Consider the following 22,081-nt stretch of genomic DNA (forward strand, 5'->3'; position numbering starts at 1 on the left):
GACTTTGAGGAGTAATAAAAAATAAGATATCGGAACATACACAGAATTTAATATTTGATCTAATTAAAGGTGTTGATCACAGGATGTAGTTTGTCTCAAACCATAGACTTCAAGTAATCGAGCTTCCCTGGAAACTTCAACACTAGCCCTGCAATTTGAAACTTGTATAGTAATCTTATTAATCTATTTCTTTACTTTTCCTTCTCATAGATGCAGGACGAGAAAAAGGTGATTGGAAACCCTCCATATCACTTTCATTTTTATCAGACCTCAACGTGTTATTTAGTTGAGCTGCCTCCTAAGGAATTTTTGGCAAAGCCCCTTTTATGATCCTTTTGAAATTTTCCACAACTAACAACATCTTACAAGACAACTAGGGGCTAATTGAAGTTTTATAGTTTCTGAACTCCAGGTGAACATTTGTAGGGCTGTTACCTTGTGAACTTCCTTTAGATTCTCTACTAAAATGAAATAATTATTCCATTTAGGCAACTGCCAGATCTGATTTTATAATATCCACAAATTCTGTATTCACTTGTGCTGAGTCTTTATCTAATTTTTTTCCTTTTATCTCAGTTCTGGTAAGTCACACAAAATCTATAGTTTTACCTTCAAAGTTCTAAATCAGTGTTTCTTCTGATTTGACCACTACAATGTCATAATAATATTCATATTATTTGTAAATGTTAGAGATGTTTTATGATCACATATTTCTCTAAAAGCTTTCTCCATTTCTCTCCATAAATCTAAACAATACTTTAAAAAGTCCAATTAAAGAACCACCAGCTGAAAACAGAAACGATTTCAAGAAAATAAACTTTTATTTCTAATTCTTAATACTTGCTAACTCTATAATAGTTGTTTCACTTGTATTAATTTAAGTGTATATGAAGCTTGCACATGACTCCTTCTCCAACACATTCTTAGGAGAAAATGTTAAAATACATTTACAAACTGAAAAATATGTATTGTCACTGTATGGTGAGTATACTCTCTGGCACAAGTAATCATTTAACAAGTGCTTAATTATTATTACATTCAGAGTACTAATATCACTGTAGTTAATTTCATGACTTCTTTCTTTCTGCTTTAGCTCTAAGATATCTCAGAAATACATAAATATTTTGTCAGCAAAAAAGGTACATATAATTCCAAATATTGCATTCTCTTTGAGGGATAAGGCTCTTATTTTTTATCCCCATCTTGTAGATACCTCTCAGGTCTCACATCCATGCTTTCTATGATCATCTGTTCAGCACACACATCATGAAATGCTCAAAGACAGATGTTGTGAAAGACAAGAGGATGTATCAGACTAGGATTATAGGCAAGTAGTTAGAGTGAAAAGGGACAGGTACACAAACAATCCCAACACAAGGCAGAGAGAGAAAATGTTGTAAAGAAATAAAGATATGATGCTGTTGAAATTCAGCATAGAAACAGATTATTCACAAATATAGATTTAACAAAAGACTTCAGAAGTATTGGTTTTTGAACTTGGTCTACGAATGTGGGAAGAATTTATCCATAACAAATTGAATGGATAAGAAATGGAAGAGAGAAGGTAGTAGAGTGCATGTAAGATATATTTGACATATAAATTATATTTCATAAATATAAAGTGATTTTCAGGTTATTCTATATAGCCATTAAATTTTATACACGTGCATGTGTGTTCAGTTGCTTCTTTCAGACCCTTTGCAACCTTATGGACAGAAGCCCACCAGGCTCCTCTGTCCAAGGGATTCTACAGGCAAGAATACTGGAGTGGGTTGCCATGCCCTCCTCCAGGGGATCTTCCTGACTCGGGGATTGACCCCACGTCTCATGAATTTTCTGCATTGCAGGCAGTTTCTTTACTGCTGAGCCACTGGTGAAGCCAAATTTTATTCATAATTATATCCAATTATTCTAGTATTCACTTTTCAAACATTCAAGTATTATTATAATCTCCAAGTTTTTCTTCTTCCTTGTTTATTAGAGTAAACCAAATCCAATTAAATCTAACCAGAATAAAGATGCAGAAAGTCATTCCGAAATTTCTACAAGTTGGATGTAACTGTAGAGCTACATCAAGAAATGATTTTACTATATTCTAGCAGTGTTCATAGTATGTGCTAATTATGTTTTCTGCCAGCAGTTTCTGAAACATGGTACAGAACTTTATTATCACTGTTTATGCACTAATATACAGTGATGAAATATAAATTTGAAAATATTAGCAAGTATTTTAAATAGCCAATTTGCATAAAGTAGTCTATTTAGTGTTTGTAATGTGATGCAAAGCTTCTCCCCTACCCTAAGTAACTGCTGTGTTCCAATGTGTGATTGGAACCATTAAGTTATTACCTGAAGCAGTAGCTCTTGGTTCATGATGCCTTTTTTATTTACCCTTCTACAAAGTAATCAAGAACTCAAAGTTGAAAATGGTCATTTCCTTAGTGATATCTTAAGTTACACCAAGCTTTACAGGTATCTGTCCACATGAGGTTATTTTTTTTATTTTATTTTTTTCCCTAATTGTCTAAAGTGGTTTCCCTAAATAGAATTCTCTGTCACCCCTTTCACTATGCTATCTCTCAGGCCATAAAACATTCACTATGTAATACAACATGTAGATGCCCTTCACTACTTATTGAACTTAAAGTGGTTTCTTTCTTTGCTATTTCCCTCCTCCAAATATTACTTAATGCATTCAAATCTTTTTGGGTGCCAAAAAGCTGATCAGTAAATGGTCAATGCTATAATGATTTTGTGTCAATTAGTCCTATTGTGTCTCTGTGAATCACATATGGGGAGAATCATTTAGCTAATAATCACATAGATTCCTACTTTCCCATGAAATTTGTAATTTATTTTCAGAAAAAAATAATACATGATTAACTTTTCTAAAGATGTATTTGTTTTATACCAACTTTATTCAGAATTGCAAAATATAGAAATAACTCAAATGTCCTTAAGCTGGTGAATGAGGACACTGTAGTACATCCTTACAGTGAAATTCCACACCATAGTTAAAAGGAAAAGAACACTAATATGCACAACAACAGGAATAGATATGGAGTGAACAAGAAGGCAGGTTGAAAACGTTACACTTTTTATTGCTTCTTCTTACATGACATTCTAGAAAACTACAGTGGCAGAGTGAATCATGGTTCCCAGGGCCTCAGGTGTGGAAAATGTTGACCCTAAAGACCAGTATGGAAACATTTGGGGTTTATTAAAAAAGCCCTATATCATGATGTTGGCATAATGATGGATTGTATTGGTCAAACTTATACAACAACTGTAGCCTAGATGGGCAAATTTTACCATATGTAAATATAATACTTCAATAAATCCAACTTTTAAGAAGTAGAAATTCATTTTATCACAGATTTGGAGGCTATAGAGAGAGATTTATTCAATAATCTCTAAGATATTCACTAAGAAAGGGAAGAATTCTTTCTTTGCTTGCTTTTTTTTAATTGTAATACACTTTTATTTCTGATGATCCCTCCAGTTCCTTCATACTAAATTTTATGAAAATATGTTGTCTCTATGTAAGAATTGCAGGTTATTTGAACACAAAAATGAGGGGAAAGGCTTGAAGAAATACAATTTCTACAGACTGAATATTTGTGTCCTAAAATTCATATATTGAGCCTGTAATTCACTTTCTTAAAATCACATTATATTAAAGAAGAGTTGATTAACACCAATGCATTATTTTCAGGTGTAGAGAAAAGTGATTCAGTTATACATATGTATGCATCTATTCTTTTTTCAAATTCTTTTCCCATTTAGGTTATTGTAAAATATTGAACAGTTTCCTGTGCTAGATGGTAGGTTCATGTTCATTTAGTTCAGTTCAGTCACTTCATCATGTCCAACTCTTTGTGACCCCATGGACTGCAGCATGCCAGGCTTCCTTGTCCATCACCAACTCCCAGAGCTTGCTCAAACTCATGACCATTGAGCTGCTGATGCCATCCAACCATCTCATATTCTGTTGTTCCCTTCTGCTCCTGCCTTCAATCTATACCAGCATCAGGGTCTTTTCTAATGAGTTGGCTCTTAGCATCAGGTGGCCAAATTACTGGAGCTTCAGCTTCAACATCAGTCCTTCCAATGAATACTCAGGGTTGATTTCCTTTAGGACTGACTGGTTTTATCTCCTTGAAACCTAAGGGACTCTCAAGAGTTTTCATGTTGGTTATCTATTTTAAATATAGCAGTGTGTACATGTCAATCCCAAATTTCCAAACTCTCCCTCCCTCAACTCTTCACCCCTGGTAACCATAAATTCATTCTCTAAGTTTTTGATTTTGTTTCTGTTTTGTAAATACTTTCATTTGTATTATTTATTTTAGATTCTGCATATAATCAATCTCATATGATGTTTGTTTTTGTTTGGCTTACTTCACTTAGTATGATAATCTCCAAATCTATTCATGTTGATGCAAATGACATTTGATTCTTTTTAAGCTGAGTAATATTCTATTGCATATATGTACCAATTTTTCTTTATCTATTTATCTATTCTTCTGTCAATGGGCATTCATGTTGCTTCCATGTCTTGGCTATTGCAATAAGCATTGGAATACATGTATCCATTTAAATCATGTTTTTCTCTGGATATAAGCCCAGGAGTGGGATTGCTAGATCATATGGTAGCTCTTTTAGTTTCTTATCAGCCTCAATAGTGGTTTCACCAATTTATATTCCCACCAATTGTGTAGGAGGACTCCCTTTTCTCCACATCCTCTCCAGCTTTTATTGTTGACAGAGTTTTTTGATAATGGCCATTCTGACTGATGTGAGGTGATACCTCCTTGTGGTTTTGATTTGTATTTCTCTAATCATTAGTGATGTTGAACACCTTTACATTCACTTGTTTGCCATCTGTATGTCTTCTTCAGAGAAATGTCTGTTTAAAAGGGTCTTCTGCACATTTTGGATTGCTGCTTTTATGATACTGAGCTGTGTGATCCGTTTGTAAATTTTGGAGATTAATCCCTTGCTGGTCACATAGTTTGCAAATATTTTCACCCATTTTGTGGGTTGTCTTTTACTGTGCTTAGGTTTCTTTTTCTGTGCAAAAGATTTTGAGTTTGATTAGGTCCCATTTGTTTATTTTCATTTTTATGTCCCTTACTCTAAGAGACAGAGGGGAAAGTACATTGCTATGATTTATGCAAATAGTATTCTACCTATATTTTCCTCTAATATTTTTATAATATCAGGTCTTACATTTAGATCTGTGATCCATTTTGAGTTTATTTTTGTGTATGACATTCAAAATTTTTTCTAATTTCCTTCTCTTACATGTAGTTGTTCAGTTTTCTCAGCACCACTTATTGAAGAGACTGTCTTTTCTCCATTATATATTCTTGCCTCCTTTATCATAGATTAATTCACCATAGGTGTGTGAGTTTATTTCTGGGCTTTCCATCTTGTTTTATTGATCTTTATTTCTGTTTTTGTGCCAGTATCATTCTCTTTTGATGACTGTAGCTTTGTAGTATAGTCTGAAGTCAGGTAGCCTGATTTCTCCAGCTCCATATTTGTTTGGAGATTTCTTTAACTATTTGAGGTCTTCTGCATCTCCACAGAAATTTTAAGACTTTAAAAAATTCTAGTTCTGTGAAAAATGGCATTGGAAATTTGAGAGCAATTGCATTGAATCTGTAGATTCCCATAGGTAGTATAGTCATTTTGACAATATTGATTCTTCCAGTCCAAGAACATGGTATATCTTTACTCCATCCATTAGTGTAATCATTTTTTCTTTCCTCCTTTCATACTTTCTTTCTTATAGTTTTCTTATAGTCTCTTGTAGCTTTCAGAGTAAATGTATTTTGCTTCCCGAGATAGGTTTATACCAGGATATTTTATTTATTTTTTTTCAGCAATTCTATTGTTTCCTTGGTTTCTTTTTCTGATCTTTGTCAGTGTGTAGAAAGGCAATAGACTTCTGTGTGTTAATTTTGCATCTTGAAACATTGATTAGCCAAATTCATTGATTAGCAGACGACACCACCCTTATGGCAGAAAACAAAGAACTAAAGAACCTCTTGATACAAGAGTGAAAAAGTTGGCTTAAAACTCAACATTCAGAAAACTAAGATCATGGCATCTGGTCCCATCAATTCATGGAAAATAGGTGGGGAAACATTGGAAACAGTGACAGACTTTATTTTGGGGGGCTCCAAAATCACTGCAGATGGTGGCTGCAGCCATGAAATTAAAAGACACTTGCTCCTTGGAAGAAAAGCTATGACCAACCTAGACAGTATATTAAAAAACATAGACATTACTTCACTGACAAAAGTCCATCTAGTCTAAGCTATGCTTTTTCCAGTAGTCATGTATGGATATGAGAGTTGGTCTATAAAGAAAGCTGAGCACTGAAGAACTGATGCTTTTGAACTGTGGTGTTGGAGAAGACTCTTGTGAGTCCCTTGGATTGCAAGGAGAACTAACCTGTTAATCCTAAAGGAAATCAGTCCTGAATATTCATTGGAAGGACTGATGCTGAAGTTGAAACTCCAATACCTTGGCCACCTGGTGCAAAGAACTGACTCATTTGAAAAGACCCTGATGCTGGGAAAGATTAAAGGTGGGAAGAGAAGGGGACAGCAGAGGATGAGATGACTGGATGGCATCACTGACTCAATGGACATGAGTTTGAGTAAGTTCCAGTAGTTGGTGATGGACAGGGAAGACTGGTGTGCTGAAGTCCGTGGAGTCACAAAACGTCAGACACAACTGAAAGACTGAAATGAACTGAGCTATCTGGTGGCATCTTTAGGATTTTCTATGTATAGTGTCATGTGGTATACAAACAATGACAGTTTCACACCCCCCCTCCCGCCAATTTGTGTTCCCTTTATTTATTTTCTTTTTCTCTGATTTCCAAATCTAATACTTCCAAACCTATGTTAAATAAAAGTACAAGAGTGGAAATCCTTGTCTTATTACCTATCTTAGAGAAAATGCTTTCAGTTTTTCACCATTGAGTATGATGTTAGCTGTAGGTTAGTCATATATGGCTTCTCCTATGCTGAGGTATGCTACTTCTATGCCCACTTTCTGGAGAGTTATTATCATAACTGAGTATTGAATTTTGTAAAAAGCTTTTTCTGTATCCATTGAAATGATCATATAGTATATATTCTTCAACTTGTTGATGTGGTATATCACACATTGATTTACTGATATTGAAAAATCCTTGCATCCCTGGGATAAATACCACATGATCATGGTGTATGATGCTTTAATGGAACTTGCTAGTATTTTGTACAGGATTTTTCCATCTATTTTCATCAGTGATATTGGCCAGTAATGTCCTTTTTTTGTGGTATCTTTGTCTGGTATTGGTATCAGGGTACTAGTGGCCTCCTAGAATGAGTTTGGGAGTTTTCCTTTCTCTGAGACTTTTGGAATGATTTCAGAAGGACAGGTGTTAGTTCTCTTCTAAATGTTTTTTAGAGTTTGTTTGTGAAGCTATCTGGTCTTAGACTTTTGTTTGTTGGAAATTTTAAAATCAGTTAAAAGAAATAAATTCTTGATTCCATAAGATGTTTTAAGAATTTTTCTCTTTTCAGAGCACCAATATTTTCCTATCTTTTGTCTTAAAAATCAAAATTAAATTTCTGGCAATATAGTCCCACTAAACAAGAGATTTGTTTTTATTATTGTCTTAATTATGAATTCCTAAAAAAAAAAACAAAAAACTATAACACTACCAGTATTTTTAAATACAAACTCACATAATGAGTTGATTAGTTATGGTAATCACCTAGTGTTAAAATTGCACACTACTATTTCATTATTACCAATTGCAAGATCATTATCTTTTATTTCTCACAGTCTAGTAAGCAATTTGATAATTCAGAAGGACAATAAATTAAAGCCACTGCTAGAAACTTTCACAAAATGTAACTAATATTCAGATACAAGAAACAAAATAGCAAGATTAGAAATCATCCCAAGAAGGATGCTTTAGACAACGTATACCTTACCTTTGTGCTTGGATGGCATAGCTATTGTCATAAGCCTCATAGGTCTCATCATCATATTCACCCCCATAGCCATCATCATAACCCTGAGGCAAAAATGGTAGAAAGATATATTAGCAAACAATTTGAGTAACTGATTAAACTGCTTTTCATTAATGAGACCTTAACTTAGTTTTTATGTTTGTTTAGTCACTTTACATCATATTTTACTAGATAAACAATTTGTATGCAATGTTGAGTAATATTTCTTGGTCCAAATTTTAATATATAATAATCAAACTCAGCATATCATTGAAGCAGCGATGCCTAATCTAGGATTTATTTAGAATTTTTATTGAGACAAATGAAAAAAATTGTTAAACGTTATGAGAGAATATGAATAGTTATGATAACCTAATGGTGACATAATCTATCTGTTACAATGCTACTGGAATTTATTTCTTCCCCCAATAATAGTTAGCACTGAATCTGAAATCTGAATTCTTCAACTTTTAGTAAAGAAGGTATAGAAATTATTGTTTAAAAAAAAAGAAAGGAGAAAAGGAAAGAATGTATAATGTATACAAAGTATACACTCCAGTTGTACATTGTTCTTTTAGTGATTTAGTTTTGTTTTCCTTTGTGGTCATTGACTATATTTTAAACTCTTGCCATCCATCTCGATTACTCTCAACTTCTAAGAAAACCTTATTTTTTCTTCTCTGGATCTTTGTGGTACAACACTTTCTTTAGAATGTACTTCCATCCCACCCTACGAATTCTATAACTCTGTTTCAGTTTGGAGGCTTGCAAATCTCTCCTTATTGTGCTCAGAAATTTAAACCAAAATATGTGCATCTTTCCACATTAATTTTGACTAAGATTTTTGAGTTCATTTAATCTGAAAACCAGTTTAATCAAGACCTGGTTTCCCCTTCAGTCAGTCTATCCCATCAGGAAGCTTCCATAAGCTTCTTATCCTTCTCCATCAGAGGGCAGACAAACTGAAAATCATAACCACAGAAAACTAACCAATCTGATCACATGGACCACAGCCTTGTCTAACTCACTGAAACTATGAGCCATGCTGTGTAAGGCCACCCAAGATGAATGGGTCACAGTGGAGAGTTCTGACAAAATGTGGTCCACCAGAGACTGGAATGGCAAACCACTTCAGTATTCTTGCCTTGAGAACCCCATGAACAGGATGAAAAGGCAAGAAGATAGGACACTGAAAGAGGAACTCCCCAGGTTGGTAGGTGCCAACATGCTACTGGAGATCAGTAGAGTCGTAGCTCAAGAAAGAATGAACAGACAGAGCCAAAGCATAAACAACACCAAGTCGTGGACATGACTGGTGATGGAAGTAAAGTCCGATGCTGTGAAGAGCAATATTGCATAGGAACCTGGAATGTTAGGTCCATGAATCAAGTCAAATTGGAAGTGATCAAACAGGAGATGGCAAGAGTGAACATCGACATTTTAGGGATCAGTGAACTAAAATTGACTGGAATGAGTGAATTAAACTCAGATGACCATTATATCTACTACTGTGGGCAAGAATCCCTTAGAAGAAATGGAATAGCCATCATAGTCAATAAGAGTTCAAAATGTAGTACTTGGGTGCAGTCTCAAAAATGACACAATGATCTCTGTTTGTTTCCAAGGCAAACCATTCAGTATCACGGGAATCCAAGTCTATGCCCCAACCAGCAATGCTGAAGAAGCTGAAGTTGAACTGTTCTATGAAGACCTACAAGATCTTCTAGAACTAACACGAAAAAAAGATGTCCTCTACCTGATACAAGACTGGAACGTAAAAGTAGGAAGTCAAGAAATACCTGGAGTAACAGGCAAATTTGGCAATCGATTACAGAATAAAGCAGGGCAAAGGCTAATAGAGTTTTGCCAAGGGAACACACTGGTCATAGCAAACACCCTCTTCCAAAAACAAAAGAGAAGACTCTATACATGGACATCACCAGATGGCCAACATTGAAATCAGATCAATTATATTCTTTGCATCCAAAGATGGAGAAGCTCTATACAGTCAGCAAAAACAAGACTGGGAGCTGACTGTGGCTCAGATCATGAACTTATTATTGCCAAATTCAACTTAAATTGAAGAAAGTAGGGAAAACCACTAGACCCTTCAGGTATGACCTGAATCAAGTCCCTTATTATTATACAGTGGAAGTGACAAATAGATTCAAGGGATTAGATCTGATAGACAGAGTGCCAGAAGAACTATGGATGGAGGTTCGTGACATTGTACAGGAGACCATCCCCAAGAACAAGAAGTGCAAAAAGGCAAAATGGTTGTCTGAGGAGGACTTAAAAATAGCTATGAAAAGAAGAGAAGCAAACAGCAAAGGAGAAAAGGAAAGATATTCCCATTTGAATGCAGAGTTCTAAAGAATAGCAAGGAGAAATAAGAAAGGCTTCCTCAGTGATCAATGCAAAGAAATAGAGGAAAACAATAAAATGGGAAAGACTAGAGATCTCTTCAAGAAAATTAGAGATACCCAGGGAACATTTCATGCAAAGATGGGCTCAATAAAGGACAGAAATGGTAGGGACCTAAAAGAAGCAGAAGATATTAAGAAGAGGTGGCAAGAATAAACAGGAGAACTGTACAAAAAAAGATCTTCACGACCCAGATAATCATGATGGTGTGATTACTCAGCTAGAGCCAGACATCCTGGAATATGAAGTCAAGTGGGCCTTAGGAAGCATTACTATGAACAAAGCTAGTGGAGGTGATGGAATTCCAGTTGAGCTATTTCAAATCCTGAAAGATGGTGCTGTTAAAGTGCTGCACTCAACATGCCAGCAAATGTGGAAAACTCAGCAGTGGCCACAGGATTGGAAAAGGTCAGTTTTCATTCCAATCCCAAAGAAAGTCAATGCCAAAGAATGCTTAAACTACCGTACAATTGCTAGTAAAGTAATGCTCAAAATTCTCCAAGCCAGGCTTCTGCAATACATGAACCATGAACTTCCAGATGTTCAAGCTGGTTTTAGAAAAGGCAGAGGAACCAGAGATCAAATTGCCAACATCCACTGGATCATTGAAAAAGCAAGAGTTCCAGAAAAACATCTATCTTTGCTTTATTGACTATGCCAAAGCCTTTGACTGTGTGGGTCACAACAGACTGTGGAAAATTCTTTAAGAGATGGGAATTCCAAACCACCTCACCTGACTCCTGAGAAATCTGTATGCAGGTCAGGAAGCAACAGTTAGAACTTGACATGGACCAACAGACTGGTTCCAAATAGGAAAGGAGTACATCAAAGCTGTATATTGTCACCCTGTTTATTTAACTTATATGCAGAGTACATCATGAAAAATGCTGGAGTGGATGAAGCACAAGCTGGAGTCAAGATTTCCCAGAGAAATATCAATAACCTCAGATATGCAGATGAAACTGCACTAATGGTAGAAAGTGAAGAAGTAAAGAGCCTCTTGATGAAACAGAAAGAGGAGAGTGAAAAAGTTGGCTTAAAGCTCAACATTCAGAAAACTAAGATCATGGCATCTGGTCCCATCACTTCATGGCAAAAAGGTGGGGAAACAGTGGAAGCCGTGACAGACATTATTTATTTGGGCTCCAAAATCACTGCAGATGGTAACTGAAGCCATGAAATTAAAAGACGCTTGCTCCTTGGAAGAAAAGTTATGACCAAACCAGACAGCATATTAAAAAGCAGAGGCATTACTTTGCTAACAAAGATCCATCTAGTCAAAGCTATAGTTTTTCCAGTAGTCATGTATGGCTGTGAGAGTTGAACTACAGAGAAAGCTGAGCACCAAAGAATCGATGGTTTTCCCACCAACAGTGTACAGCCGCTATGGAGAACAGTGTGGAGATTTCTTAAAAAACTGGAAATAGAACTGCCATATGACCCAGCAATCCCACTTCTGGGCATACACACTGAGGAAACCAGATCTGAAAGAGGCACGTGCACCCCAATGTTCATCGCAGCACTGTTTATAATAGCCAGGACATGGAAGCAACCTAGATGCCCATCAGCAGATGAATGGATAAGGAAGCTGTGGGACATATACACCATGGAATATTACTCAGCCATTAAAAAGAATTCATTTGAACCAGTTCTAATGAGATGGATGAAACTGGAGCCCATTATACAGAGTGAAGTAAGCCAGAAAGATAAAGAACATTACAGCATACTAACACATATATATGGAATTTAGAAAGATGGTAACGACAACCCTTTATGCAAAACAGAAAAAGAGACACAGAAGTACAGAACAGACTTTTGAACTCTGTGGGAGAAGGTGAGGGTGGGACGTTGCGAAAGAACAGCATGTATATTATCTGTGGTGAAACAGATCACCAGCCCAGGTGGGATGCATGAGACAAGTGCTCGGGCCTGGTGCACTGGGAAGACCCAGAGGAATCGGGTGGAGAGGGAGGTGGGAGGGGGGATCGAGATGGGGAATACTTGTAAATCTATTGCTGATTCATGTCAATGTATGACAAAACCCACTGAAAAAATAAATTAAAAAAAAAAAAAAAGAAAAAAAAATTAAAGTAGAAGCATTCCGAAAAAAAAAAAAAAAAAAAGAATCAATGGTTTTGTACTGTGGTGTTGGAGAAGACTCGTGAGAGTCCCTTGGACTGCAAGGAGATCCAACCTGTCAATCCTAAAGGAAATCAGTCCTGAATATTTATTCATTGGAAAGATTGATGCTGAAGCTGAATCTCTAATGCTTTGGCCACATGATTTGAAGAACTGACTTATTTGAAAAACCTTTATTCTGGGAAAGATTGAAGGTGTGAGTAGTAGGGGACGACAGAGGATGAGATGATTGGATGGCAATACGACATGAGTTTTAGTAAACTCTGGGAGCTGGTGATGGACAGGGAGGCCTGGCGTGATGCAATCCATGGGGTCGCAAAGAGTCAGACACGATTGAGTGACTGAACTGAATTGAATCTAAGAGCTACTATTTTTCATCAACAGAAGAATGTTTTAAAAATGTTACTTCTTTATTACTCCCTCATTTGATTTACTCATATATAATGATATTTTGTGATTTTTCTGTCTTATCTCAATTACTTCTATTTTCTTGTACCTTTCTTGTATTTTTCTGTTAATGATTTCGATTTCATTTTATTTATGCTCTGAAGTATGGACCAGTTCCTCAGTTTGATCTTTGAAGTATCTAATTGTTTCTATTGAATTTTTAAAAAATAATATTTGTATATAAAATATTGCATACAGATTGTTTTAAAATAGTGCCAAAGGATTTTTTTTCCCAAAAAGCAACAGCTATTTGTCTTATCCCTCTCCAACTTCCAGTTCTCATTTAGCATTTTCATCTATTGTTTTAGTAGTATTTTAGTATTTATTTTTGTGTTAAATAATATGTTTAAATTTATGCTTCTTGATTTATGAATGTTAGTCATCTTTCTCTTGACTGGCTTTTCATTCTTTACAATAATTCTTTAGAACTTTATTAGAGGCTCCACCAAACATGTCTTCCAAATATAGTTTCATCATAATTTTTCATTAAAATTTCCTTGTTACTGAGTAATAAATAATTATTAATCACAAATGAGACAAATAGTTTAGAATATTTCTACCTTATTTTCATATCTTTTTTGTTTTTTCTAAGGTTAATAATTGCTCATTCACTTTATTGTTTTCTTATTTTTCTATATGTTTAGAATTGTTTTACTTCAATTGTTCCATTAGTTACACTAATAGAGCAATACTATTTCCACATATTCTCAAGTATCATATAATCTCTCATATCCTTTTTTTTTTTTTTTTTTTTTTGGGCGGGCGGGGAGGCGCCGCGCCGCCGCGAGCCCCCCGCGCGCGTCCGGCGACGCCGCCCAATCTCTCATATCCTTTTGTGCTCCAGGGAAACCACCTCCTTCAGGACCAGATTATTGCACGGTCTAGACTGTTGAACTACTAGGCCTGAAGGCAGAGTACTTTTTCTCAAACCTCCCCCACCCCTACAGTTCACATGGAGTTCCATTTTACCACATTCCATTTTCTGCTTGTTCTTATTTCTTCCTGAAACATCTCTTTCAGTAAACTCTAATAAGAGGTATATCTTATTATATATCCCTATAAAATATCTATATATTCCCTCTCTTTCTCTCCTTTTTAGCTTTACATTCCCTCCATACCTAGATTTTTTATTTTACTTTTCTTGGGATGAAAAATTTTAATTATACAGAAAAGCTAAATAATAGTACAATGAACTCATCTACTCTTCATCTAGATATGTCAACTTTGTCCCATCTGTATTATCTCTATATGCTAAACCATTCACTAGTCTACTCCAGGAATATGACATTTCATCATTAAATATCTCAGCTTCCAACTCCTGAGTATATTACCCTACATAGATACAGTACTATTACTCCCTCAAAATAGTTCACAATAATTTAATAATACCATTTACTGTGATGTCTGTAGTTAAAATTCTGTTATTGTCAAAAACAGGGCTTTCTTTTACAGGTTTCTTTTTTTCCTTTTTAATTAATTTTTGAGGGATAATTGCTTTACATAATTTTGGTGTTTTCTGTCAAACCTCAACATGAATCAGCCATAGGTATACATATAGCCCCTCCCTTTTGAAGTTCCCTCCCATTTCCCACCAACATACCCCTCTAAGTTTATACAGAGCCCCTGTTTGAGTTTCCTGAGCCACACAGCAAATTCCCATTGGCTATCTATTTTTCATACGGTAATGTAAGTTTCCGTGTTACTCTTTCCATACATCTCACCCTCTCCTCCCCTCTCCCTCTCCCCATGTCCATAAGTCTATTCTTTATGTCAGTTTCTCCATTGTTGCCCTGTAAATAAAATCTTCAGTACCATTTTTCTAGATTCCATATATGTACATTAGAATACAATATTTATCTTTCTTTATGACTCACCTCATTCTGTATAATAGGTTCTAGGTTCATCCACCTCATCAGAACTGACTCAAATGTGTGTTTTTTTTTTTTATAGCTGAGTAGTATTCTATTGTGTGTATGTATCACAACTTATTTACCCATTCATCTGTTGATGGACATCTAGGCTGCTTCCATATTCTAGCTATTGTAAATAATCCCACTCCTAGGCATATACCCTGAGGAAACCAAAATTGAAAGACACAGGTATCTCATTGCTCACTTCAGCACTGTTTACAATAGCTAGAACATGGAAGCAACATTTTACAGATATTTTTAATAGATCAAAATCCAATCAAAATTCATGAATAGTATTTAGTCACTGTATCTGTTTAGTTTTTTTGGAACTAGCATAGTCTCCAGTCTTTTATTATTTTCTGTAGCATTAATTTTTGAGTAGTCTGGACAAGTTGTTTTTCAGACTGTCCAACATTCTTAATTTGCCTGGTTAGTCTCATAATTATATTCCAACTGGATATTTTTGAAAGAATACTACATATGTGATATTGTGTTGAACATTTACAAAATTTAAAATTCTATACTTAAAGTTGGCTGATTGGCTGAGTGTAAACTTATACTGGGAGTTTTGGCTGAGAATAAATCTTATACTGGGAGAAGGCTGGGACTTCCCTGGAGGTCCAGTGGCTAAGATTTTGTGCTCCTAATGCGTGGAACATGGGTTCAATTCCTGGTTGGGGAAGATCCTGCAAGCCACGTCGCATGACAAAAAAAAAAGAAATTGTTTAAGCTGAAAATTATTTTCAATCAAAATGTCCAGTGCTTTGATTCAATGTATTCTATAATTATATACATATATTGAGAATTCCTGCTACTTGTATATTACCTAGTTTCATTTTGTCTCATTTCATTTTTTCCCCTTTCTAGATGCTTTTACAACTTTTCTCTAGTGTTCTGAAATTTTCCAGTTCTGTGCTTATATGTTCATTTTCTTTCACTCCTTGTGCTGGTTACTTAATAAGCTCTTTCCATCTGGAAGCTTATGCTCTCCAGTTCTGGGAAGTGTTTCATTTTTGTTTTCAATTTCTTGATCTCCTACTAGTGAAATGTTGGATCTTCTGGATTGGTGTGTTAATTTTAACTTTGTATCCTATGTGAAACCTCTTACTCTTTTTGTTTTCCCAAAGGGAGACTTCTATAAGTTCATCTTCCCACCATTCTATAAAATATCCACATGAATACTCTGATAACTATTAGGGTGTGGAGAGAAGATTTCCTTGTGTTAGCATCTTATCCTCCTCTCTCCTCTGGTAGCTTAAGAATTTACATCACATTTAGAATTTCTCAGTGCAGCAATGGGCAGTGCCTGGTCCCAGCTCTTAATTCTGGTATCCACCTGGGTCTGTAACTGGGAGATGAATTTGCCACAGGTGTCTATTTTCCAGCATCTGAGCTACTGTTCCTCTGCCAAGCTTCTAAAAATTTAGCTTCAGTGATCTTCATGTCCTACTCATGACTCAAGAGCTCAAGCATCCCACCGGAGGCAAGCAAGTTTTGTTTCATCTTGTTCATTTGTGTATATGTGTGTGTCTTACAACAAATGGCTAGAATAGCTATGGAGGAGCAGGTGCATGTCTTTGGGTCCTCCAGTCTCCTGAATTCCCTTCCCTTGTCCTATTTCCATCTATTGAAATGCTACTGACTTCAAAAGGCCAATTAAATTACGTAATTTCAAGAGATTTTCCTACTCCTGCCAAGCATATGGTAACCCTCCGTGCATGCTAAGTCACTTCAGTCATGTCAGATTCTTTGTGACGCTATGGACTGTAGCCTGCCAGTCTCCTCTGTCCATGGGGTTCTCCAGGCTAGAATACGAGTGGGTTTTTGTGCCCTCCTCCAATGATCTTTCCCACCTCAGGATCGAACCCACATCTCCTATAGTTTCTTTAGTGCAAGCAGATTCCTTACCACTGAGCACAGTAAATCTCTACCCTTTGAATTTTAATAGCCCATTGTTTTCTTTTCGCTGCTACCCTGAATATCTAAACATATACCATATTTATTTTTCTATAATTTTCTCTTTTTCAGAATTTAAATTCCTGAAAAGCACATTAATCACTTTTTTGTTGCCTTGTGGTGCTTATCATGGTCTCTTCCACAGAGTGTTTGTGGGGAGAGAGCAAATTAGCCAAGATGGTGTGTCCAGGCTCTCTTGTCCCACATTGGTAAACAATGACTATGTAACATCTGAGATCATCTGTAGCACTGCGCAGGCACATCAGGAGGCACTCACTTGGTCACGAGGTACTTTGGGCTGTAGGGATATATCAGCTCACCGAGAAAGTGGTGGCATTTACTGCTGCATCACAGTTGGGTCATCTGTGAGAGGAGAGAATATAGCGTGTCTACTGCTACGGCTGCTGCACCAGCCAGCAGCGAATAATGTTATGGCTACTGTGCCAGGCAGGAGAGAATAAATGTGCTTGTAGTTCCTACGGCTTCTCTAGTCTCCTCCCAGCCCCTTAGCTCAAGCATTGCCTACCCCAGGTTAAACGAACAGTGTGGACACTGCGAAGAGTGAGACAACTGGTGCTGTGAACAGGATCAGAAATACGGTATTCATTCAAGAAATATGCATTGGGTTGCTAAGTTAACACAAAGAAGACTATTCTTATCCACCGTAGATATATATTGACTCATATCACTCACTACTAATAGGGAAATATTACAAATGATGAGTAGAAAGTAGTACTATCTCTATTTCTGAAGAATAGCTTTATCATTTGGCCTTTGGATGACTATTACATTTTTTCCCTTAATTACATTTGCACTCTTTAAAAGACTTAACACATAAAATCCACAGAATAGATAGAGATCTTTCCTGGCAACCCACAATTTTCTAAAGCACATAGAGCAGTCATCTATAAATACGTGTATGTTTCTACAAGAAAGATACATATACTTAATATGTTTTTGTTTTGTAACAACTGATGTAAATGTTTCCATGATTTTATGACAGGAAAAATGTGGATCATGCAGGTGATGTTCTAAGATAAATCGCTAATATAGGTAAGCTTTCAAAAGGGCCACTCAGTATCTGCAGGAGATTCAAATTAAATAAAGCAAGAGAGTTCCAGAAAAATATCTACTCCTTTATTGTTTATGCCATAGCCTTTGATTGTGTTCAGTTCAGTTCAGTCGCTCAGTCATGTCCAACTCTTTGCGAACCCATGGACTGCAACATGCCAGGCCTCCCTGTCAACCACCAACTCCCAGAGTTTACTCAAACTCATGTCCATTGAGTCGGTGATGCCATCCAACCATCTCATCTTCTGTCATCCCCTTCTCCTACCACCTTCAATCTTTCCCAGCATCAGGGTCTTTTAAAATGAGTCAGCTCTTCACATCAGGTGGCCAAGGTATTGGAGTTTCAGCTTCAACATCAGTCCTTCCAAAGAATATTCAGGCCTGATTTCCTTTAGGATGGACTGGTTGGAATTCCTTGCAGTAGAAGGGACTCTCAAGAGTCCTTTGACTGTGTGGAGTGTGTGGATCAGTACAAACTGTGGAAAATTCTCAAAGAGATAGTAATGCCAGACCACCTGACTTGCCTCCTGAGAAATCTGTATGCAGGTCAGGAAGAAACAGTTAGAACTTGACATGAGAAACAGACTGGTTCCAAATTGGGAAAGGAGTACATCAAGGCTGTATACTGTCACCCTGCTTATTTAACTTATATGCAGAGTATATCATGAGAAATGCTGGGCTGGATGGAGCACAAGCTGGAATCAAGATTGTCAGGAGAAATATCAATAACCTCAGATATGCAGATAACACCACCCTTATGGCAGAAAGAGAAGAAGAACTAAAGAGCCTCTTGATGAAAGTAAAAGATGAGAGTGAAAAATTTGGCTTAAAACTCAACATTCAGAAAACTAAGACCATGGCATCTCACCCCATCACTTTATGGCAAATAGATGGGGAAACAATGGAAATAGTGACAGACTTTATTTTGGGGGGTTCCAAAATTGCAGATGGTGACTGCAGCCATGAAATTAAAAGATGCTTGCTCCTTGGAAGAAAAGTTATGACCAACCTAGACAACATATTAAAAGGTAGAGACATTACTTTGCCAACAAAGATCCATCTAGTCAAATCTGTAGTTTTTCCAGTAGTCAGGTATGGATGTGAGAGTTGGACTAAAGAGAAAGCTGAGCCCGGAAGAATTGATGCTTTTGAACTGTGGTGTTGGAGAAGACTCTTGAGAGTCACTTGGACAGCAAGGAGATCCAACCAGTCCATCCTAAAGGAAATAAGTCCTTAATATTCATGGGAAGAGAATGATTGATGCTGAAGTTGAAACCCCAATACTTTGGCCACCCGATGTCAAGATCTGATTCATTTGAAAAGACCCTGATGCTGGGGAAGATTGAAGGCAGGAGGAAATGGGGATGACAGAGGATGAGATGGTTGGATGGCATCACCAACTCAATGGACATGAGTTTGAGTAAGCTCTGGGAGCTGGTGATGGACAGGGAAGCCTGGTGTGCTGCAGTCCATGGGGTCATAAAGATTCTGACATGACTTATCCACTGAACTGAACTGAATGGACAGCTGAAGCAATGTATGAGATACAAAATTTTAAATATATTTGTGTAGGATAAAAGATAAATAGACATTTACATAAATAGAAATCTATTATATCTAAAATATTAATTACATCATTATTTTTCTGCAGTTTATAAAATATTCTCAGGAAAATGTTAATATGTCTCACCATGATTTTGTATGTTTTTCTTTTCCCTTATATTTCTTCTTATTTTTGCTTTATGTATCTTTGTTTCTTTTTTTGGTGTCTAATGGTTTATGATGTCTGTTTTATTTGTGATTGTACGTTTTATCATTAAAAATATTCATCTTTGTTTCATTTAAAAAATATGGATGCTACTACAGGTGAGTGAAAATTAAGCACGTAATTTGAGAGAGAAATGAAATTTCTACAAAAGAAAAATAACTTTCCTGGAGATAATAAAAATCTTCAAACTTCATCATCATACAATTAGTTTGTAATCAACTGTTTCCTGTCACTCATTTCCTGTTTATTCCCACACCTGGCTTTTTCTCGTATAGCGTTTTGCTCCCCCTTCTTTAATCCACTATATTTTTATTCATTTCTAAGCTCAGCATATGCATCATCCTTTATCAGAAAGTAGATTCCTGACCATTCTGGTTGTGGTCAAGGACACACGCCTGCGGCACTGTAATGTACATATGCCAAACTCCCCCGAAAGCCGAGAGTTCCTCTAAACCTTTTGCATCTAGGATGTAGCAAGAGCTCATTATACACTTTTTGAAGGAAGACAAAACATGAAAACAAAAGAAGAAAAGACAAAATGACCATCTCTGCCCTCAAACTTCTGTTTTATGTCCTAAAAACATATACTTTCTCAATAGTTTTATGCAAGTGAATTTGATTTAAAAAGCTTATTTTCTTACAGAAAGGAAGTCACATAACTATTACAGCTGTGGCTATTACTGAATATATATACATAAATATTTTTCACATACATCTATCTTTGCTCTTCTATTTTTTCTTTTCTCTCACTCTTTAACCCTTTTTACACCCCCTTCTTTTCTCTTTCCCCTCCATGCTCTTTTTTCCTCTTTTTTCTTCTCTTTTTTCCTTCAGTTCAGTTCGATTCAGTTCAGTCACTCAGTTGTGTCCGACTCTTTGCGACCCCATGAACCGCAGCAGGCCAGGCCTCCCTGTCCATCACCAACTCTTGGAGTCCACCCAAACCCGTGTCCATTGAGTCGGTGATGCCATCCAACCATCTCATCCTCTGCTGTCCCCTTCTCCTCCTGCCCTCAATCTTTCCCAACATCAGGATCTTTTCAAATGAGTCAGCTCTTAGCATCAGGTGGCCAAAGTATTGGAGTTTCAGCTTCACCATCAGTCCTTCCAATGAACACCCAGGACTGATCTCCTTGAGGATGGGCTGGTTGGATCTCCTTGCTCTTTGTTATTTTCACCAGGTAAGTTATACTGTTGAGCTCTCTTTGTAATATTCCCCAGTTGGCACTCTGCTCGTGTTCAGTTTTTCAGATTGAGCACAGCTAGCTATGCTTTAATTGGGAGATATCACCTTTGGTTATCCTTGTTCACCAAGTTAATGTCCCATATTATTTTCTTTATAATACTTTGATTATAACTGTATGTGTGGAAGTGTGTGTATATGTCCCATTATCTCTGTAATTACTTGCTTGATCTGCTTGATTTCCTCCCTTAAGGAAACAGGCACAACTCACTCCTAACAAGAAATCAACATAAACCACTCAACCAATCTTTCCCTCCAAGGACAAAAACCAAAATGAAGAAGGAATACATCCCTAAAACCTGAGGAAAGGAAGCCTCAAGCGGAGCAAGTTATAACAAGAAATGCTGAAAAGACAGAGAAATACAGCAGAAATGAAAGAACAAGGTAGAAACTCACGAGACCAAATAAACAAAGACAAAATAATCTACCTGAAAGAAAATTCAGAATAATGGTAGTAAAGATGCTCTGAAGGATTGAAAATAGAATGGAGAAATGGAAGAAACATTTAACACAGTTAGTACAATCACCCATGACATAGGAGAAGTAAAGAGTAAGCAAGCAGATATGAATAACACAATTAGTGAAATTAAAAATGCTCTAGAAGGATACAACAGCAGAATAATTGAGGCAGAGGAACGGGTAAGTGAGCTGGAAGATAAAATTGTGGAAATAGCTGCTGAAGACCAGAATAAAGGGAAAAGAATGAGAAGAATTGAGGGTAGTCTCAGAGACCTTTGGGACAATATTAAGCACACCAACATTCAAGTTCTAGGAGTCCCAGAAGAAGAAGAAAAAAAGAAAGGCACTGAGAAAATTTTTGAAGAAATTACATTTGGAAACCATGATCAAGTCAGGTTTATTCCAGTGATGCAAGGATTCGTCAATATATGCAAGTCAATCAATATGATACACCATGTTAACAAATTGAAAGATAAAACCATATGATCATCTCAAAGGGTGCAGACAAAGCCTTTGATAAAATTCAGCACCCATTAATGATAAAAATGCTTCAAAAATGGGCATAGAAAGAAACTACCTCAATATAGTAAAGGCCATATATGATACACCCACAGCAAACATTATTTTCAATGGTGAAAAA

General features: G+C 36.4%; 1 protein-coding gene across 15 annotated transcripts in view; it reads right to left on the reverse strand.

Moving 5' to 3' along the window:
* KHDRBS2 (KH RNA binding domain containing, signal transduction associated 2) overlaps nucleotides 1-22,081 on the reverse strand; it is a 722,049-nt gene that overhangs the window by 124,276 nt on the left and 575,692 nt on the right. For all 15 annotated transcript variants that reach the window (XR_006341943.1, XR_006341940.1, XR_006341944.1 and 12 more), the window contains one exon: nucleotides 8,007-8,089. Coding sequence is in view for 9 of the 15 variants with exons in the window: in XM_043906994.1 (XP_043762929.1) it covers nucleotides 8,007-8,089 (83 nt within the window). In the remaining 6 variants the exon portion in view is untranslated. The remainder of the gene's footprint in view (nucleotides 1-8,006; nucleotides 8,090-22,081) is intronic.

The sequence above is a fragment of the Cervus elaphus genome, chromosome 7 (genome assembly GCF_910594005.1).
Source record: "Cervus elaphus chromosome 7, mCerEla1.1, whole genome shotgun sequence".
Lineage (NCBI taxonomy): Eukaryota > Metazoa > Chordata > Mammalia > Artiodactyla > Cervidae > Cervus > Cervus elaphus.